Source organism: Papaver somniferum, chromosome 2 (assembly GCF_003573695.1).
Source record: "Papaver somniferum cultivar HN1 chromosome 2, ASM357369v1, whole genome shotgun sequence".
Taxonomy (NCBI): Eukaryota; Viridiplantae; Streptophyta; class Magnoliopsida; order Ranunculales; family Papaveraceae; genus Papaver; species Papaver somniferum.
The window spans coordinates 101,434,160-101,454,537 of record NC_039359.1 but is presented as its reverse complement, the minus strand read 5'-3'; the positions used below and the strand labels follow the sequence as shown (position 1 = coordinate 101,454,537).

General features: G+C 35.7%; 1 protein-coding gene across 1 annotated transcript; it reads right to left on the bottom strand.

Annotated features, from left to right (window-relative positions):
- Positions 1 to 11,187: 11,187 nt before the first annotated feature.
- LOC113348590 (derlin-2.2) lies at positions 11,188 to 15,062 on the bottom strand. Its single transcript, XM_026592426.1, has 6 exons — positions 14,771 to 15,062; positions 14,271 to 14,370; positions 12,748 to 12,962; positions 12,554 to 12,637; positions 11,984 to 12,037; positions 11,188 to 11,749 (listed from the first exon to the last, which is right to left on the bottom strand). The coding sequence occupies exons 1-6, from the start codon at positions 14,867 to 14,869 to the stop codon at positions 11,567 to 11,569; spliced, it is 735 nt and encodes a 244-aa protein (XP_026448211.1). The 5' UTR covers positions 14,870 to 15,062; the 3' UTR covers positions 11,188 to 11,566.
- Between the last annotated feature and the right edge of the window lie 5,316 nt (positions 15,063 to 20,378).

Genomic DNA, 20,378 nt, shown 5'->3' with positions numbered 1-20,378 from the left:
ATTGAAGTGGATAAAGCTAAAGTTGACCTCATTCAACATCTACCACAACCTCTCTCTGTGCTCTTGAAGGAGATCAGATCATTTCTAGGTCATGCTGGTTTTTACCGGCGATTCATCAAAGATTTCAGCAAAATCTCCAGACCTCTGTGCAGTCTTCTCTCCAAAGATGTTGCCTTCAATTTCGATGCTGCTTGTGTGAAGGCATGGGAGGAATTAAAAACCCTTCTCACCACCGCTCCTATAGTCCGACCACCCGATTGGAAGCTTCCGTTCGAACTTATGTGTGATGCCTCTGATTATGCTGTTGGTGCTGTTTTAGGACAGCGAGTTGATAGACTACCATATGTGATATACTATGCTAGCAAAACCCTTAATGATGCCCAACTCAATTATTCAACTACCGAGAAGGAATTGCTTGCCGTCGTTTTCGCATTAGACAAGTTTAGATCTTATCTGATAGGGTCTAAGATCATCATATACACAGACCATGCGGCTTTGAAGTATCTTCTTTCCAAGAAGGATGCTAAAGCTCGCCTTATTCGATGGATACTATTATTACAGGAATTCGATCTCGAAATCCGTGATAAGAAAGGTTGTGAGAATGTGGTTGCTGATCATTTGTCTAGATTAACTTTAGAGTCTATTGATGAATTTGAGCTGATTAGAGAATCATTCCCAGATGAACAGCTGATGTCTATCTCAGACCTTCCTTGGTTTGCTGATATTGTTAACTACCTCGCTACAGGTAGGATGCCCTCACGTTGGTCGAGACAAGACCGCTCTAAATTCCTGGCTGAAGTTAAACATTTCCTTTGGGATGACCCATATTTGTTTAAGTACTGCCCAGACCAAATCATTAGGAAATGTGTCCCCAACACGAACAGAAAGATGTGATATCTTTCTGTCATGACCAAGCATGTGGAGGCCATTTCAGTGCCAAGAAAACCGCTGCAAAGATCTTGCAGTGTGGGTTTATTGGCCATCTTGTTCAAGGACTTATGATTATTGTGTTGCTTGTGACGCTGTCAGAAAGCTAGGAAGCATTTCAAGGAGAAACATGATGCCATTGAATCCTATTCTGATTGTTGAGATTTTTGATGTTTGGGGGATCGACTTCATGGGTCCATTTCCCATGTCTGACAGCAAGTTGTACATCTAGTCGCCGTTGACTACGTCTCCAAGTGGGTAGAAGCCATCGCAACCAGAACAAATGACCACAAGGTGGTACTTTCCTTTTTAAAGGAAAACATATTTTCACGTTTTGGTACCCCGAGAGCTATCATCAGTGACGGTGGCTCACATTTCTGCAATAGGCACTTCGAGTTTTTAGTACGCAAGTATGGAATAACTCACAAGGTTGCTACTCCGTACCACCCTCAGACCAGTGGACAAGTGGAAGTGTCTAATAGGGAAATCAAGCACATTCTAGAAAAGACGGTTAACCCGTTAGGAAAGATTGGTCATAAGATTGAATGATGCTTTGTGGGCCTATAGAACAGTATAAGACACCAATTGGCATGTCCCCCTATCGTTAGTGTATGGAAAGCCGTGCCATCTTCCTGTGGGTTAGAACATCGAGCTATTGGGCAATCAAGCAACTGAACTTTTCTCTGGACGAAGCTGGAATTCAACGGAAACTTCAACTCAACGAGTTGGAAGAATTGAGAAATGAGGCTTATGACAGTGCCAGGTTATATAAGCAGAAGATGAAGATATTTCATGACAAGCGTATTCTACGCAAATCCTTCACTCCTGGTCAGAAAGTCTTGCTGTATGACTCCCGTTACATCTTTTTCCAGGAAAACTGCGTTCCAGATGGAAGGGACCGTACCTAGTACGCACAGTTTTCCTCATGGAGCTGTAGAGCTTGAAGATGTCTCCAACAAGAACATTTTCAAAGTCAACGGGCAGAGATTAAAACCATTCCTTGAACCATTCCCACCCGACACTGAAACAACCAACCTGGAGGACCCAGTCTATGTGGACTAAGCTGGTCCACCTTGTACATAAGTAGCTGCGTTTTCTTCCCATTGAAAACCAAAACCTTTTTCCCTAAAAACCAAAAATTTTCACTCCCGACAAAACCAAATTTTTCCCAAAAAGTCCAATCCCATTAAAAACCAAAATTTTCTTGTAGATAATGTGTTAGTTAAATTTCCTTTGTATATATTTTGTGCTCATCCATTGTGACTCCGAATATGTTGGAGTTTTTGCCTTGGATAACGGAGTTTTAATTCTGCTTTCGCCGAAATCGGGTATTCTCTCTCCTTTTACTCTACTCAGCATGTCCCTTTCCATATTGTATTTTAATTCTTTCCATTTTTAAACATTGAGGACAATGTTTAGTTAGGTTTGGGGGTATAGAGTAGATACCACGATAATATGCCATAATTGAAAACAAAACTCCATCTTTTTGAAAAAATTGAAAAATTCCAAAAAAAAAAAAAATTGAAAAATAAAAAATTAAAAAAAAATGAAAAAAAAATCATAAAAATGGAGCTCATTTACCTTGAAATGTTGACTCTTGTGCAAATATGTAATTATTAGGAGTCTTAGTCTAGATATTTAGGCACCCTGATTCTAGCACAATTCACATAGTGATAAGAAATTTGCACGCGCACGATCTACCAATACATGTATAGCCTCGATCTTCAAGGTGTTTGATAGGAAGTCACGATTGCCAATCACTTTAGAATACTGAATGAAACTTGACTAGCTTGTTCTTTGGTTGGTTGGGATAGAAGGTGGAGGTTACATTAAGAAAGACAACCATCGAATTTAACTGGGTGCATCAAAAAGGGCTACCTCTTGCCAAGTGTCATGTAATTTTTTGTTTTTGTTATGTATCAAAAGTGTTTCCTTGTAAAAAAAAAAAAAAAAAAAAAAAAAAAAAAAAAAAAAAAAAAAAAAAAACGATGTGTATATTCAAAAAAATATCAGAAAAATACAAAAAAATCAAGTATTTATCAATTCCATCCTCTCTTGTTCCAAAAATAAAAGAGGTAGTCAATGTAAATAAGAGTCATGTAAAGAGTCATTTTGTGTTTTATTGTAATAAGCAAGGAAGGGTGTATGCCATTGATGTACAACGCGAGTAATTGTGAAATACCTCCAACTCATTCACAATTCTCGTAAAGTCCGGACAGCTAGCTAGATTTCGACCTTGGTTCTTAGCCTGAGAAACTATCTCTTGGTGATTAGTAGTCATAACTTCAGATCTTTCTTTACACATGTGTAGATACACTTTACACTCTTATCACATGTCTTTTTTTGTTATCAGTGCTAGGATTGTGCCTTTGATAGCTAGATTGACATCTCCATTTTGCTGTGAGCTTAAACTGTCTTGCACATGTCACATTTGATGGATATGAGCTTTATTTTGGCCTAGAACTTTGTAGGTACGTTCTAAGCAAACCTTCACGAGACTTCACTCGTCCACTAGGGACACTTAGTGGTTTAAAAGGCTTAGTGCATATGCTAAATGCATTCGAGAGACCAGCGACAGTGGTATAGTTAGGATTTCCTTAGTTTTGTTTTACTTGAGGACAAGTAAAATTCAGGTTTGGGGGTATTTGATGAGTGCCAAATATTGCATATATTTATCCCTTTTTGTTGGCATTTAACTCATCTTTTGTGCATTAATTCTACATTTTATCCCATATTCTGTATTTTCATTGTTTTCAAGAATAAATATTTTTCTTACTTAATTTTGCATTTTTAGGTAATAAACGAAGTTCGGATGAGTCGCGGAGCGAAAAGAGCAGAAAAGTAGTGAAAAGCCGGGAAGAATTACGCAAGGAAGCCGCAAAGAATGGAGCGCACATCCAAAAAGCTAGGAATGGGCTCAAGAAGGAAGAATGGTTCTTAAAGAAGATATGGGCTTGGCATACCCAAGGCCCAAAACCCTTACCCAAACCCATTTTCTATATCCATACCCGCCTCCATTCCCGACCGTCAGATTGGATCGCATATGCATCCTACGGTCGCTTCTTTGCCTGCGCATCAAACTTCGATACTTCCGCTTAACACTACAGCACCTAACTCCATCTGGTGTCGTTAATTTTGTTGTATTGTATAATCCAACGGCCGCTGAAGGATCCACTTCATCTCGTCGTTAGATCGATCCACCATCCCCACATCCCACGTCTCATCCTCGCTGTGCATCAACATTTTCTGTCCCCGACACACACCATAGTACCAAACAACTACATCCCAAGTCGAGCAGCAAACCAAACACTCCCTTCTTCCAAAACCATCGATCTCATCTTCTCCCTCACCTCTGCAGAACCACCACACCTCCACCTTTCTCAACTGCCACAAACACCAACCCTAAAACCCATCATCACTACCACTTTCACCAACTCTATAGACTTCTATTCCACCAATTTCACGCCTCACCAATCTCATGAACCCTAGATGTGAAATTGGTAGAATAGGTTGAAATAGAGTTGTAATTAGAGCATGGGTAGACGCAGGAGAAGGAATAAAGGCATGGGTCGAAGAAGATTGAGTGATTTCAGAGAGTTAGGTATGTCAATTTTGCTTTTTGTAAGATTTCGAAACCCTAACTGCGCTGATTTGGGGATTTTTGTGTAGGAACCCTAATTGATTAATTTGGGTATAAATAGAAGGTGTTTTGTGCTGTTGTGGGCATGCCTGGATTAGCCAGAGCTTCACCCAAGAGGACTGGACTAGCCAGTTCCTCAACTGTTGGTTCATTTGTTTTGTAAATTTTCAGTCATGTTTTGTTTGAATTTGCTCTTATTATCTTGTATGATGAATGCTTGTGTAAGTAATATGTTGAGCATGAGCTAAGTAGCATTAAGTTAAGGCTCAGTTGAAGCCTTATGCACTGTCAAATGACAAGTTGCTAGGATAGTTAACTCCTTGCCCTGTTTTGCTTGAGCAATGGGAAGAGGTTAATGCTCATAGTGTCTGTGATTGATTGTTCTGTCAAAAGACAGTCAATGCTAGGGGCAAACTAGTGAGCAAATTAGTTTTCCTCCCATTCTAGATGTATGCATAGGATTTTTAACTCAACCTAGAAATATGTTGTTTGATTAGGACACAAGGTGGATACTAAGCCTTAGCTTAGCCACAATCCCTTTTACAGTCACTTACCTGTTTAGTCCTTACCTGTTTTACTTGTTTAATTTCTTGCAATCTGTAGTTGTTGTGCACTGAAATCAGTGCACAAACTCACCCCTGCCCTTGGCTCACAGCCTTGGTTCATGCCATTTGCCCTCTTTGTTTCACTGCCACTATAACATTGTGATCTTGCATCTTGTTTTACATCATCTGCCAGCATAGTTTAACTTCTTTATGCTCCCACTCCCTGTGGACTAACCCCTTGCTTACCTTCTATACTAAAACTTGGCCTTGTATACTTGCAAGTGTTCTGTGTGTCTTTTCCAAGCACACCAACAGTCACAATCGGATTATATATATGCACTAATAATCCGATTCTTGATTTATTTATAAATTCGAACTTGAACCCTGAATCGGTTGATGCATGCATTAACGTAAATCGATTATGGTTGATGTTCACCCAGAATCGGGTTATGTAGGTGTACAATAAAAACTGATTGCTTGTAACATCAACCATAATCGGACTAATATGGTGCGCACATAAATCGATTCTGGGTGAATTTTCAGAAAATTTGATGAGTGAATTTCAAAGATTTAGAGGTAAATCATTGTAGATTACCTCTTAGAAGGAATGGATTAAAGGGATTTAACTCAATCACTTGAATTGTTTGGTTTTGGGTTTTTTTCAAAACCCAAAAAGGCTCATTACATTTCAATTGTTGTTTGTGATTGATTAGGTTTTAGTTTTAGTTTTGATTTTGATTTTGATGGAAATTGAAAAAAAATTGAGTTTTGATTAATGATGTTTTTATTTGTTAATTAAGTGATTATGATTTTGTATTTGTATTTGTATTAGAATAATTAAAGTTTCTTTCAAGGTTAATTTAGTATTTTTACCATCATTTAGACACCCCATATCCTACTCTTTAGGTTAGTTGAAGTAATTCATAGGCCCCAATTTAGCCAGGAAAAATATTTAACTTCAAGTTCATTAACATTTGATTTTGTTCACAAAAAAGAGAGCCAATGTGTTAGATAGTGTGAGAACAAAAATGTGAAGAGATCCTTCATTCTTAAAAAGTTTGTTATAGTGTAGTATACATTATCGCCAATTTACAAAACCTTGTTTGCAGTTCAGTGTACTTTGCCAGATTGAAAAGGAGACTCCATACTGGCTAGTAATTTGGAGAGGAATTTATAGGGTATGTTACTTAGCGCAATTAGCCTCAATTGGGGTTTTAGGATTTTTTATTTTTGGAATCAAGAACATGTAAGTTTCGTTAAGTGCAGGATGTAAGTTTTAATTTTAAAAACATTCGGAATCAGAGCTAACATTTGAATCTGCTTTTCTGTCCTCAAGACAAATAGGAGACAACAAACTGGTGGCACATGATTTGATACACACTCTAAAATAAATGAAAACAAAAAATGGGGTTTTAAGAGCCAAAATTGATATGTCAAAGCTTCTGATAGGCATTTGGAACTTCTTAATTCAAATTCTAAAAGCTTTTGGTATCAGTCGGGAGTGGTGTGCTTTAATACACCAATGTCTCTCCACAACATCTATTGATGTTTTATTAAATGGGTGTCCTAAAAGTTTCTATAAACCTTCTAGGGGATTAAGACAAAAGGATCCACTATCTCCTTGTATTTTTCTCATTTGCAAGGAATTTTTCTCAAGATTTATAATAGCCATGGAAAATTCCAAACAAATTAGGAATTAAAATATCATGGAACAGTTGGCAAGTCTCTCATCTGGTTTTCTCTGATGACTGCCCATTATTCACAAAGGCAAACTTGATATACTGTAAAAACCTTTTGAATATAATTGAGCAATTTAATGCTTCCTCGCGGCAATTAATAAATTTCAATAAATCTGGATTATTTTTAGTATAAGGACTCATTCTAGACACTAGAGCATGATGATCAGGTTACTCAAAATAAAAAATATAAATATAAAAGATTCATACCAAAATTAAAAAAACTTTGATAAATTAGTTGTAAATATGAAACAAAGAGTGTAGGGTTGCGCAAGCAAACTATTAGCATAATCCCGCCAATAAATTTGTGATCTGTCTAGCCTACCGGTCTATCAGATGGGTTATTTCATTCTCTCATAAAATATTACATTAAGAATTAATGCAATTCAGAGAGACTTTGGTGGGGGAGGAAAATAACCACAAGAGAGGTAATCTGAAAACATAAGATTTTCTCTGTAAACCAGTATCAACGGGTGGTCTGGGGGTTCAAAAAGCGGCTAAAATGAATAAATAAGTGATAGCAAAGTTGGCATGGAGTCTTGTAAATCACTCAAATATATTAATGTCTTCGCTATTAAAAGAAAAATATTTTTTGTAATACAACTTCTTTTCATGCTAAAAAACGCTTTAATGCTTCTTGGATGTGGAAATGCATCATACAGAGCATATCCACTATTCAAAAATACAGTTTCTTGGAGGTAGGTGATGGTAAGATGATTGGTGTTTGGAACGACGTATGGATACCAGGTGTGGAGGAAAATTTAATCTCTTTTTTAAGAATAAAACCAATATGTAAACACTTGTCTCTGATCTTATCAACTCAGACACACAGAAGTGGAACTTTGAAGAGGTTAAAACAACTTTCCCATAGGTATATCTGAATCAGTACTGGGAATCAAAAACTTTACAAATTAGGTAGGGAATAGAGAACGGATAAATTAAGATGGCTACTGACTAACAATGGTGATTTTTCTGTTAAATCAATGTATGATAAACTGCATAGCCAATAATGATCTGAACTCTCTCTGTTACTGCTAAATTCTGGAAGTCATTTTGGAAGTTAATGGTCTCGCAGGGGATTAAGATTTGCATCTGAAAATGCATTCATAATGTGTTGCCAGTAAGAAAAAACCTAGGGAGTTTTATACCCAATATTAATCTCAATGCATTTTATGGAATAATCCCACCTATAAGTCCATTAAGCATCTTTTCTTTGAATGTTCTTACACAAGGTCAGTTTAGATGGTGCCTCCCCAAGCAGATTTTAATCTAAACTTAACATCCTCCTCAAGCAGATTTTAATCTAAACTTGACATCCGATTGCCCTTTTTTGGAATTGTATCCTAACTGGAATGCAGGAAAAATTAAAGTAGAGATTATTGAGATTGTAACAACTAAGTGTTGGATGATCTCTAAAGAAAGAACTTTCCAGTTGAAATCCTACACTAACCTACAGACCTCTCTGAGCATTCAAAGACATTTACAGTTTCGAGCTCCTCATTTAGTTGCAATTACTGATTCTTGTGCTTTACAAAACAATTTTGTCTGCACCATAAGAAACGTGTCTTGTCCCTCTCAAAAATCAGAAGCACGTCTATTACATTAGTTCAAACTATATATAGATGCATCTTGCTTAAATGATTCTTCATTTCGGGTTATGGTATGATTTGAGATCTGATACATGTTAAGCTGTCACAGCTAAAGATAGGATATTCGGGATAGCCAGTCCTGAAGAGGCAAAAGCTTTAACTCTGCTGGAAGCATCTTTGTGAGCAAAACACATGGATTTTCAAGCCTTTTAAATTAAAAGAGATTGTTAGAGAATCATGGTTTGTGCATACAACAAGCCAACTGTCATACATTAAAGAAACCAAACAATAGTCCATGAAGCAAAGAAAATTATGTTACAGTCCCTTGGAAGTAATTTTTTGGGGTTTTATTTTTTAACATATAAGTAGTAATAAAGTAGTTGATGCACTAGCAAAGAATGCAAGGAAGAAAATATTTCTAAAACATCAGCGGAATCAAATGCAAGGCTTTTTGTTTCCTGCTATCTCCTTTGATAGATGGAATTTAGTTGTAATTGAACCTATTTTGCCAGTTGTAGAGGATCATGTTATGTTGGGGGATTCTCGTATATCATGTCATTCCCCGGAGATAAGGGCGACCAACATAATTATCTCTTGTAACTTTTATGTTTCTGTTTCTATTTTATTACATTTGACGTACATTCTTCAAAAAAAGAAAAAGTATATATACTCTGACAGTCAGAAAGATCAAACTGAGATACAATGCTATATATTTTCTTTTCTATTTTTGAAACCGTGCAATCATTTTTTGTAACTTTTATGTTTCTGTTTCTATTTTATTTTCTAGTTTGTTTATTCTTGAGAATCTTCTCTTCTGATATAAGATTCAGTCAAACTAGATCGAAGTGTCGACGTGATCTTTAAAACTGTTTGTAGATCTAAAGACATCTTGTGATAATCCATTGTTACAAGACTCCGTTATGTGCGTGATTGATCATAAGAAATTCAAGTGGTGTTTTCCAGGTTTAATTGAAGATTAAAGATGATTTGAAGACGAAGAAGATTTCTGATTGGTTTCTCATATCTTTGTGTAGCACAAACCTTGATTGGCTAGGATCTAACTAGAATCAGATTTATTCGATTGATTACTTGTGTGAGATTGACATTATCAATTTATAGTTCCTTGTTGGGTTCTATATTGATTAATTGCAAATCTAAACTCTGCTACTTCGGTAGTTGTTGAATAGATTGATCTAACCAGGCAAAGGAGTTTATTAGTTTAAACGGAAGAGCCTTTGCATATGACGTGAGATATCTTTACTGGAAAGAATCAATAGAGTTGTTACCAAACAGATTTGTTGTTCCTTTACTGTTTGGAATACGATCTAAAGGAATTGTTCCAGTTCGTGCACTTATTGAATGTTGGAAGCGCAGGGATACTAAAGAAACTAAGTGAACTAGGTTTAGTTTCTTGGTATCAACTATACGAAGTTTTGGTTTATATTTTGTATAGCGGCTTAATTCTGAGAGTACTCAATTCTGGACTTGGTCCCGGGTTTTTCTACATTTGCGGTTTCCTCGTTAACAAAATCTTGCTGTGTCTTTTACTTTTCTATTTCCGCAATCATAATTGTTTATTATAATTAAAAGTAAAATACACAAATGCTAACTTCGTATTACTTGATAGTGATAGTATAGAGTTTGGTTAAGTCTGAACCTATTGCCAAGTAATCACACTTTGATTGTTGTATTATCTCGATCTTGTATCCATAGACGATCACACAAAGTGTGAATACCGATTTGTCGTATTGTCTTGACTTTTTCCATAGACAATCACTTTCGGTAAGAGGACTTGTAGGTGCATAATTTAAAGATTGTGGTGTATTTGGGTACCCTCGTCTTTTCATTTTGTTCTTTATGTATGATACATTTGGCTATGTAGTCCCTGAAGGGTTCATATTGCATCCACACAAGAAATATTCTCAGGGAACATATTCGAATATTTAATCTATCGAGGATTCAAATTATATTCGGGCAGTTGCCTAACTCGATTATATCAGGTTTAACAATTTTTTATGTCTTTTTCCAATATACCAAAATCCGGATAAGTTGATGCAATAACTTTATAGGTCTCTTGTAGAGTCCTTAAAAACACTAAAATCCACGTTTAAGCACATATTTTTTTATTTTTTCTTGGTCGGCAGTTATAGAATCATGCTTGCATAAAACTTGTCTATTAAATAGACTACACATTTTATTTATGGGTTAGCATCCATAAATAGGTCAAAAGTTATACTTGTTAGAGCATTGCTCGGTTGAACGCACAAGTTTTGCTATCTCAAGCTTTTTGTCAAATTTAGTTGAACAAAACTATATCTTGATTTCTAGTCTACGAAGTCAAGTCTGGTAGTTGAGTATCAGACATCACCCTTAAATACTGAAGACCGATGGAGACATTTGGAGAACTTCATCAACAAGGCATGTGAAGACTGAAGTCAACAAACCATTCTATTTTACTCACTATCTTACCATTCCATCTTTATGAAACTACGTCGCATGACTTCTGTAAACAAAAAAACAAAACCTACCGGTATCATCTTCTCTCTGCTCTGGTTTTTTGAATCTTGCCAACCTCCTATGTATGCTTTATAATCTTGCCAACCTAATATTTGATGTTTAGTTTCATCTTTTTTTTAATCAGATTATACGATTACGATAATGTTTCTCAAAAAAATTAAAAAAAATCCATAGCAGTTTTTTCAGCAACTTCATATATAAAGAAATTATAATTTAAAAGGAAAATCAAACGCTAATTTTGAAAGAAAAAATCCATAACGTTCCTTGATCAAATTAATTGTTTACTTAGTATCCCTAATTTCTAACCTAACAAATTAGGTCTTACAAATTTAATCTTACCGCTATACATAATTGTTTTGGGATCTCCGAAAGAGAAAGAAAAAATTGAAGAAACACAATGGAGAAAACATTACAGTCAAGAAAACATGATCTTCTAGTAGATATACACAGTGATGAACTGGGTTTTTCTAACCCACACTACACTGGTTAACAAATATTTATGTATTTAGTTGTGGGTTGCATCTAGTCCAACCATGGGTTGCATTTAGTCACTGCCATATAGATTATAATGAACTCACGAAAATTTAGTATTCTACTTTGCTTGGTTTTGGCTTAATCTTGGTGAACTTCGTCTACAGGCGGGGGAGCAAATCTCACATTTGCAGGCCTCGCAACCACGACATTCTCATCTGCAAATAGTGATTTGATAAATGAAGGAGTCTTAAGAGGGCGACGACCAGTCATCCGAGGATACACATCTTCCAGGAAGTAGTATGCATGACCTGCTATCATTCCCTGAAATACAATAAACTTTGTTATGCAACAGAACAAGCGTAGAACGATAGTAATCGTACTAGCGTTATTTTATCATCAGCCTATTCCACAACACGGTAGACATCGGTCGAACATAATGTATATTCCAATCCGATCGTTTTTTTCATCAGAAATATTTACATAAGAGTTGCAATTCACAATACATATTCAATTTCTATCTTTTAGTGCATGCATCTTGTAACTGCGAAAACATACCAGCAGATCCACCCAAGCACTTGTACCAACAAGTACAGAAAATCCAAGAAGAACCTGAAAACCAAACAAAATCAAAATGTGAGCTAAGCAAATGAGACACGCACTGCATACCTGAGTTGATTAATGTATAACCACACAACAGGACATGGACTAGGCTCCTGAGCTATCACAAATCAGTGCATTCGTGTTAGATATGTATATGTCTATTACATCAAAATGGCAGGTGGTCTACAGCAGGTCGACAAAAGTGAAGTACTTAAATTAAAATCTTTGGTTTCACTACAGGACAAGTCTCGCATGAGTTGAGCCTTTCAAGGCACAACAAACCTTCACCTCGGATTAAAAAATGAAGGCTCTCTTCTGTGACTTTTAGTCCACATTTTCATCTGTTTCTTTCTGTGTGAGGCATATGATCTCTTAACGTTGTGCTGAATACTAGAATATCAGAAACTCACTGCTAGGGTAATAATCAAGTTTACTAAGAGATTTCAAGGATATAAGAACATGAAAGAAAATTGTTAAGGATCAATAGATGCCCAATAAGAAACGGCTCCCTTAGAGCTTACTCACCCATGGTAAATAAGCTGCAGTGAAAGTAAATAAACCCAAGAAACTCATATGGATAAAGGGGTTCTGCTTGCTCCACACATAAACCTGTAACACATAATGCAGCAGAAATTAGGGTATCTATAAAGGTTAACAGTCCAAAAAAACAGTCCACGCATAAATGAAAAATAGTCCAGAAAATTAAATTGAACACTGACCATCATAAAGGTTAACGAATTGCTAAGGAAGAATATTTTAGCAAAAGATTCTGAAACATAAGGAATCATTCCACCAACAAGAACGATCCCGGTTAAAACAGTAGCACCAAATAAGAGCATGTAGAAAAAGTCAGCGGTTCTTCCTCTGAAAGAATTCTCTTCAAGGAGCTTGCAGTAACGTGCAAGGAAGAACATGTGAAATAAGAAGTCCAAGTCTGCAAAAAGCAGCAGATGACAAATTTGAGTAAAAATTTCACGGAAGATTTTCTTGAATGTCAAAACACAAAGTAATATGCGTGAAGAGATATAATGCACCTTTAATCAAAAGAGCAATATAAGAACTAACTAAACCCACCGAGAATAAATACATATTTAAATTAGACACAAACCTTCTTAGTGCTTAAGATAAACCCCAAAAAACTTCAATGTTGGTGAAACAGGGAAAAGAGTACACACCAGAACTATTACAGCAGATATTAGAACATTATTTCTAAGGAATCGTTAAGGGACTGGGCGAAGAGGTAAGTGAGAGCCAATAAACCCCGTGCCGCAAGGGTATGAAAAAACTGTAGCTGGTGATAATCGTTTTCCCCTAAAGTCAAGTACCCATGGCTAAGGAAGTTAACAACAAAAGAAAGTCGAAGTCCCAATGGCAACACTAACACAATATTCAGATATAGACAACCAGGCAACATAACCTAAAGGAAAAGAGGACGCAGTCACGGAGCTGTTCCACTGAAAATAGAGATAAGATGGACACTGCCATGAGATTCTGTTTAGAAATGAAGATGACCGATTGACATCATGCTTCTATATGCTACTGGAAGTCTGCAATATCAAGAGTTATGCAGTAAAACTGGCATTACATCTTTCGATAGACAGCCACAAACATTTGCTTGCAAAAGTGCAATTTCCTGATGCTTAACTTAATATTTTAGATGTCAAAAGACTACAGAACAGTATCAGTTTTAGGTGGTTCAGTCAAGATCCGTGTCAACCAACTAACCAGTGCCTAAATCCATGCATTTTTAACATCTTCTAGCTAAAAAGGGAAAATGACTTCAGATTCTATTAACATCTAATTTTTATCGCCATCTGATCTACATTCCTCAAAACTTTTTGGTAGTGCATTATCCGGGCGACCTAAACAGAGTCTCTCCTCCAATTCTCCAATAGGTGCAAGTTGTTACTAACAAAGTTAGACTCTCAAACATATGAGTAAGACAGAACACTCAATAAAGTAGTACATTCAGCTACTGCAAGTCTGTTGCTGACCTCCTTCCTAATAGAAGGACTCCAAAACCCTAATGCAACACCAACTCCTGACACAGAATATTTCATTCAAATGCTTGAGATTTTCATGGTTATGTTTGTAGGAGTCCCATCGGGACTTTCAGAAATCTATTATAGCAAACTGGCAGTAAAAAAAACTGTGAGCTAAAGAACCATGGCTAAGAGCTCATAACGACCTGAAATCACCCACATGATCTCATCCATCAAATCAAAATATGTGCAAAACTTACCCATCTTACGGAAGTACAAAAAGTTAGTGATGAGACGCCAGAATTCATACTGCCGAACCACTAGCCTTGGATTCAAATACAAATGATACGGAGATATTATCTGCAAGTATAACATTGAAGGCAAATTTATTAACCAACACTAGATGCAAAAGGTATATATACGCAGACTAGACATAAATTGCACCAAAGAATAACGAAGAAAAACAAATCACACCATGTCTATTTGAAAACTACGAGGTTAGCTCACCAGCTAGAAAACCTATAAGTTTACAAAACCAATCGAAATTTACAACAGCAAACAATTCAGCTGAAAACAACAATAATTTCAGACACAAACTCATTAAAATAACCAAATAATATACACAAAAACACGATTCATGGAAAAAACGATGTTAAGGAAAAAAACCAAACCCTAGAATTCGTGAAACACCGATTAGAGCGCTTAGAGAATCAAACACAAACAATCTTGTAATTAATGTAAGAAAACAAAGAAATCGAACCTCGAGAGAACATCCAATTGTGGTGATAATGGCTGCTGTTAGATACGATCTAGTGATAATGGGCATCTGCTTGTACCATTCTTCAACTGCTTGCGCCATATTTTTCAAATTTTCAATTCAACAACAATAACCCTAACCCTAATCTACTTTTCCCCCTGTGTGTTTTCAGATAAAGCTCGAACCCTGAAATCTCTCTCTGGTTTTTTTAGCTGCAGAGAAATGAATAAAGATCTGAGGAGAAAAATTAGCTCTGTCTGTATACTGCCATATCTTCTTTTATGGCAAAGATATCCTTGTTCATGTTTATCTTATTTGATTAGCGAAAGGGGGTTTTAGGTCATTTAAGTTGTGTTTCACTGTCAGATAGAATTTGATCGACGGGTTAAAACCTTGCAACGACGTTCGACCAATAGGGAGACAAAGAAAGTTACACGTAGGACGACCACGTCATTGCAGTGTGTCTGTTGTTTAATCATATGGGCCACGAGTCCTGAATTTGCTACCGTTCACGGATGGACCCACCGTGATCACTTGCTATTTCTGTGTTTAAGAAGAAACTAATGGGACATTGATTGTTGTATCATGTGTGCCTCCGATTTCACGAAAAAGAAAAATTGTTTCATTTATAAGGACGGTTTTATACAATGGCTAATTTTTTCCCTACAATATCGGGTGGCATGACAAACTAGCTGCGTCATTGCCAAAAAGGACTAAACGATACATCAGTTATGGAGCGATCTCATGTATATCACAACTCATATAATTTATATCGCTCAACATATTAATATCGTCGTCAATGTTTGAATCTATCCGCCTATAAATAAGCACACCTTATACCTTTCCATTTTGCACCTTCCGTTTTTTTTCTTTCTCAAAAACTTTCAGAAAAAAAATATTTTTGATCCCTAGTTATTTTCTTTTCCAAATTGCCGGTGTACTAGTTTTTTCTTTAAAATGAATAAACCTAAAAGGAAAAAAAAAATAGAAGAGTCAGATCAACCAACACCCCCGGCGAGTGGATTGGACTATGAGCAGAATAGAGAATTTGAGTTTCAAAATGTTAGACAACTAGCTAGTGGTGGCATACTCCATGTGCATTGTGAATTAATCCAGTCGCTCTCAGGGGTAAGCGGTATGAATTCAACACGGTGTTTGAGTACCTTCCCCCTATTGTTAGAGAAAGAGTCTGAAGATATTCTTGGCGCGTTTGTATTTTATAAAACATAGAAATCATAGAACTCAAATAGTTTAAGTTATATTAAAACGATGGTGGGAGATTACAAATACGTTCTTTTTCAGGGATTTCGAAAGTGGTAAGTTTGTTTCTTCTGGTAATCAATTTTTAGATTTACTTTTTAGTTTTATTTACATTCTAAGTTTACTTATGAATATGTTGTTTATAGGAGTTACACCGTTAGATTTGTACATGTTGACGAAAATTATATGTCGGGAAAATGTATCTCCATTTGACAATTTAAAGCGCGCTTTTGGTTTTCAATGATCTAGAAAAAAAAATCCAGATAATTGAAAACCAAAAGCCTATGGACTAAGGGTGTTTGGGTTGAAAAGTTTTTTACATGGTTATGTTAAGAACAATAAATGAAAACAAGATAGCAAACACGCTCTATTTGTTCCTTGAACATCATGGGAGCTCGAACGTATATTTTTACTAAGGATAATAGGCCAATGTCTATTTCTGAATGCTAGCTCAGTGACATTACTTGGTTTTCTCTATCGTTAGAAGATTTAGAGTGAGCACCAATATATGACGGGGGGTTTGCAATTTTATTAGAACTTTATATAAGCCTCGGTGAATGCTCGTTTTCTAAAGAATGCCTGGATGGTTTTTGGGGAGTGTTTGAGGTAAGAACCACAATATATTTCCATCATTTATATATTATCATTACAAAATTTGAAATTGTAAATGTGTTATCCCAACATTGTTATTATTTTCAGTGTTGGTGGTATATTTGCTTCCGTGTTTGTGAACCTTATCTTCTTAATATCACCAATGTTTTTCTAATCATACAGAAGTACAATGCTGACAATTGTACGAGGGGTCAGATTGAAGATTTCAACATGTCTTCTATGTTCAGGGGATTCAACAGTTGTGTAGAACAATTAATAACATTGTTGCTACATTGTATCTATCATTTCCTGAGTACGAAGATGTGAATTGTGTTATACAATCATATTTCTGGAAAGGATGTTTGGTATTATGGTGAAACACACCTTCTTTATTTGATAGGAAGAAAGGTGAAAGCCATAAACCCCTATCCAAGTAGAGATATTTCTTACGATGATTGGTTAGTTTTGGAAAGTAATGGTCTATATTTGGAACAAGATGAATATTTGGTCCAGGAGCCTCGTGGTGATGTTGATTACATTTCTTGGTTTAACACGATATACAACCCAGATATTGATATGAAACTGCAAAATCAGTATCATGTGGATTCCCCAACTTTAGGTAGGATGCCACTTGATGATGAATATATTCCTTCTCAGTCTTCATCACAGACGAGCGACGTATTTCGTATCTCGGTCGTCAATTAGGTTCATCGTCGACTGTGACATCATTTGATTGGGAAGTACAAACTATATCTTCCATAAGAAATATAATTACTGTTCCAATTAGTAATGAGGGTCTCGAACGGACTTATCCATATTAGGGGATAAAAGCTACACATGAGAAATATCATACGTAGTTGAACGGTTATAACCATCTAGTATAGGGATTTTAGAAATTCCACTTGGAAGATATGGAAAGAATGAAGGAAAACATGATTTTTGACATTACTAATCTGACATTCCAATGGTAGTGTACTTTCGAATCTCGGTGGTGTAAGAGATTCAAGTTCTGGTGATGGAAATCAGCGAAGTTTGAGAAGTCGTGGAAGTCAAAGAAATTTGAGAAGTCGTTCTACTCTAATGCAGTGGTGGATATCTATACTCCAAAGGTATTGTAGATACTCAAGTACGAGCGGGTGATGAAGTCATTGACATGGAAGCAACTCATGGGGGTTTGTTTAACCAATTTTTAACTAATATGACTCATAGTGGTGGCTTGAACATTGATTCAGCTAGGCAGTATACTCTTTATACCACATCAACATTTCACTCATTTCAAGGTCACCCATTTCAAAAAATTTATCGTGTTTCCATCCGCATGAATAATCCCCCTCATGTTATTTTATAAGGTTTTGACGATTCTGATGAAACTCAACCTCCAAAGAGAGTCAAATTAGTGAGATACAACTCTCTTTAATGGTAATGGAAGCAGTCATCAGGGAAATCGGTAGCCTTTTAATGTAACTTAATTTCAATCTTTAATTTTAAATTTTTAATGTATTACTTTGTTTTTATTAATGAAAATTATCTTACAATTAATGTTCAAATCTAAATTGGTCTTATTACGTTTTAATTAATAAAACATAATCGCACTACATAAAAATATTATTACGTTACGTTACATTTAACCAAAATCAAATCCTTGCTCATGAATCTTATAGAGTTTATAGCATTCATCATGCTTACACTCACTTCTGTCAGCTTCAACAAATTTGGAATGAGCTCTACTTTTCTGAAAGAAAAATAATACAGAAATAATAAGTTAATATGATTCTAATTAAATAAATCTCAGTCGTTAAAAAAAGTTATTAACATACTTATTAGTTTTTCGTTGGACAATCAGGATGACCCCCTTTAACCTCCACCATATTTCCACATATTTTCTCACGTTGTTATTGATAAAATAAAAATAAAATTGAAGGCTCTTCTTTTTTTCTTCTTGAATTTTCATTATCGGCTAATGTCATAAACCTTTGAAACATAATGTCTCATAAATTAAAAGTAGTTAAATTTAAATATTCGGCTTGCAACTAATATCCAAGATCGATAAGAAAAACATCTTCTTCTCGAGCGAAGCAAACACTTGCCATGTCGGTGAAGCGAGCCCTAGCCATGTCGAAATGAATTTGAAGTTGAGATTGTATAAGTTAAATTTAATTTGAAGTTGAGTATTTATAGGGGGTGGATTTCTGACCGTTGGATGATGAACTACTGAGAAATGACCACAACATCGAGTGATAGTCTCTATTTTGCTTGTTGACCATCGAGTGATGTAGTCTATATTGCTTGGTAAAGTTTATATCTCTCATGGATAAGTGGTAAATATACCACTTAGCCGGTTATTCTTTGCCATGCCCATACTGGGTGCAAAAGTGGCATACTATGCAATAAGCCCGGTGCAAAGGAACCAGCATAAAGGAGCTCAAAATATTTAATCTTAAATCTTTGTCTCGAAGGCTTTATCTCGGATTGATTCTCGGCGAAAATGCGAGTTAATTCTCGGAGTCGTCATTTTCTATACCTATAATAATGTGCGTACTACAAAATTTACACATGTTTTTTTATGGAAAGGTTAACATTATTTGGTTAAGTAATATAGTACAACAGGTTATCAATGTCTTTCTTCGTAAACACATTACATAAAATAGAAGAATTATGAACTTGTTGTCGAAGATGCTGTAAAATGACGAGGTTACTAAGTACGCTACAATCTTTTCGATATCAATCTATAAGTTTGATACCTTGTGTGATCTAATATAGACAGACACTATCAAGAATATGGCGACAACAAGGTATACACTTGGTATATAGCATAAAGTCGAAACCGAGTCTTAAACTATAGGGATCAACCAAAGTAGTTAATATCGTGTATCAGTATCGTATCGGCCGGGTATGATACACCTATACAAAAGATTATATCGGTTTTTATCGGTGATACATCATTAAGATCTATAATTTTAAATATTTATAAATGTTGCAATCTAAAAAGTTGGTGCTCTATGATGCATTAATTCTCAAGATCAAAAGCTTCACAATACAAATTCAATTACATTCCACCATCATTAAGAAAAATGAAATAGTTAGAAATTTCTTTACTGAATCGGGTTGACTTTTCAAGGGTATAAAGGAAGAATATGATTAGGATGAAGAGTTTTATCTACAGATTTTCATATCAAAATAATTTACTCTACTAAATTACCCTTGCCTTTATTATCATTGTACCGGTGAACCCCATATATTGGTTTGTACCGGGCGATACAAGCGTTTTTATCGTTTAATCCTTGAATCGCCGATATTTTAAATATCGTATAGATTTTTTCCGATACACGATAAAAACCTATAATATCGGCCGATACAACCGATATTAACTACCTTCGGATCGACCCAATTGTTTGGATTAACATACAAGTGCAATTACTTTATTATAAATAAAATGATAAATATAATGCGGAAAATAAAGTAAACGCACACAACAAGATTTTGTTAACGAGGAAACTGCAAATGCAGAAAAATCCGGGAACCTAGTCCAGATTTGAATACTCTCATAATTAGGCCGCTACATACAAAGACTACTACCAACTTCGTATAGTTGAGACCAAGTAAAGTAACCCTAGTTACCTAGGTTCCTCAGTATCCCTGCGCCTACAACAAATCTACCAATGCACGCGAATCCTAAGATAGAGTCCAGTATCTTAAATTGCTTCAACCTTTGTGAATACTTCAAGTACTCAACTTCTTGGGATCGTTTTTCGAAACATTA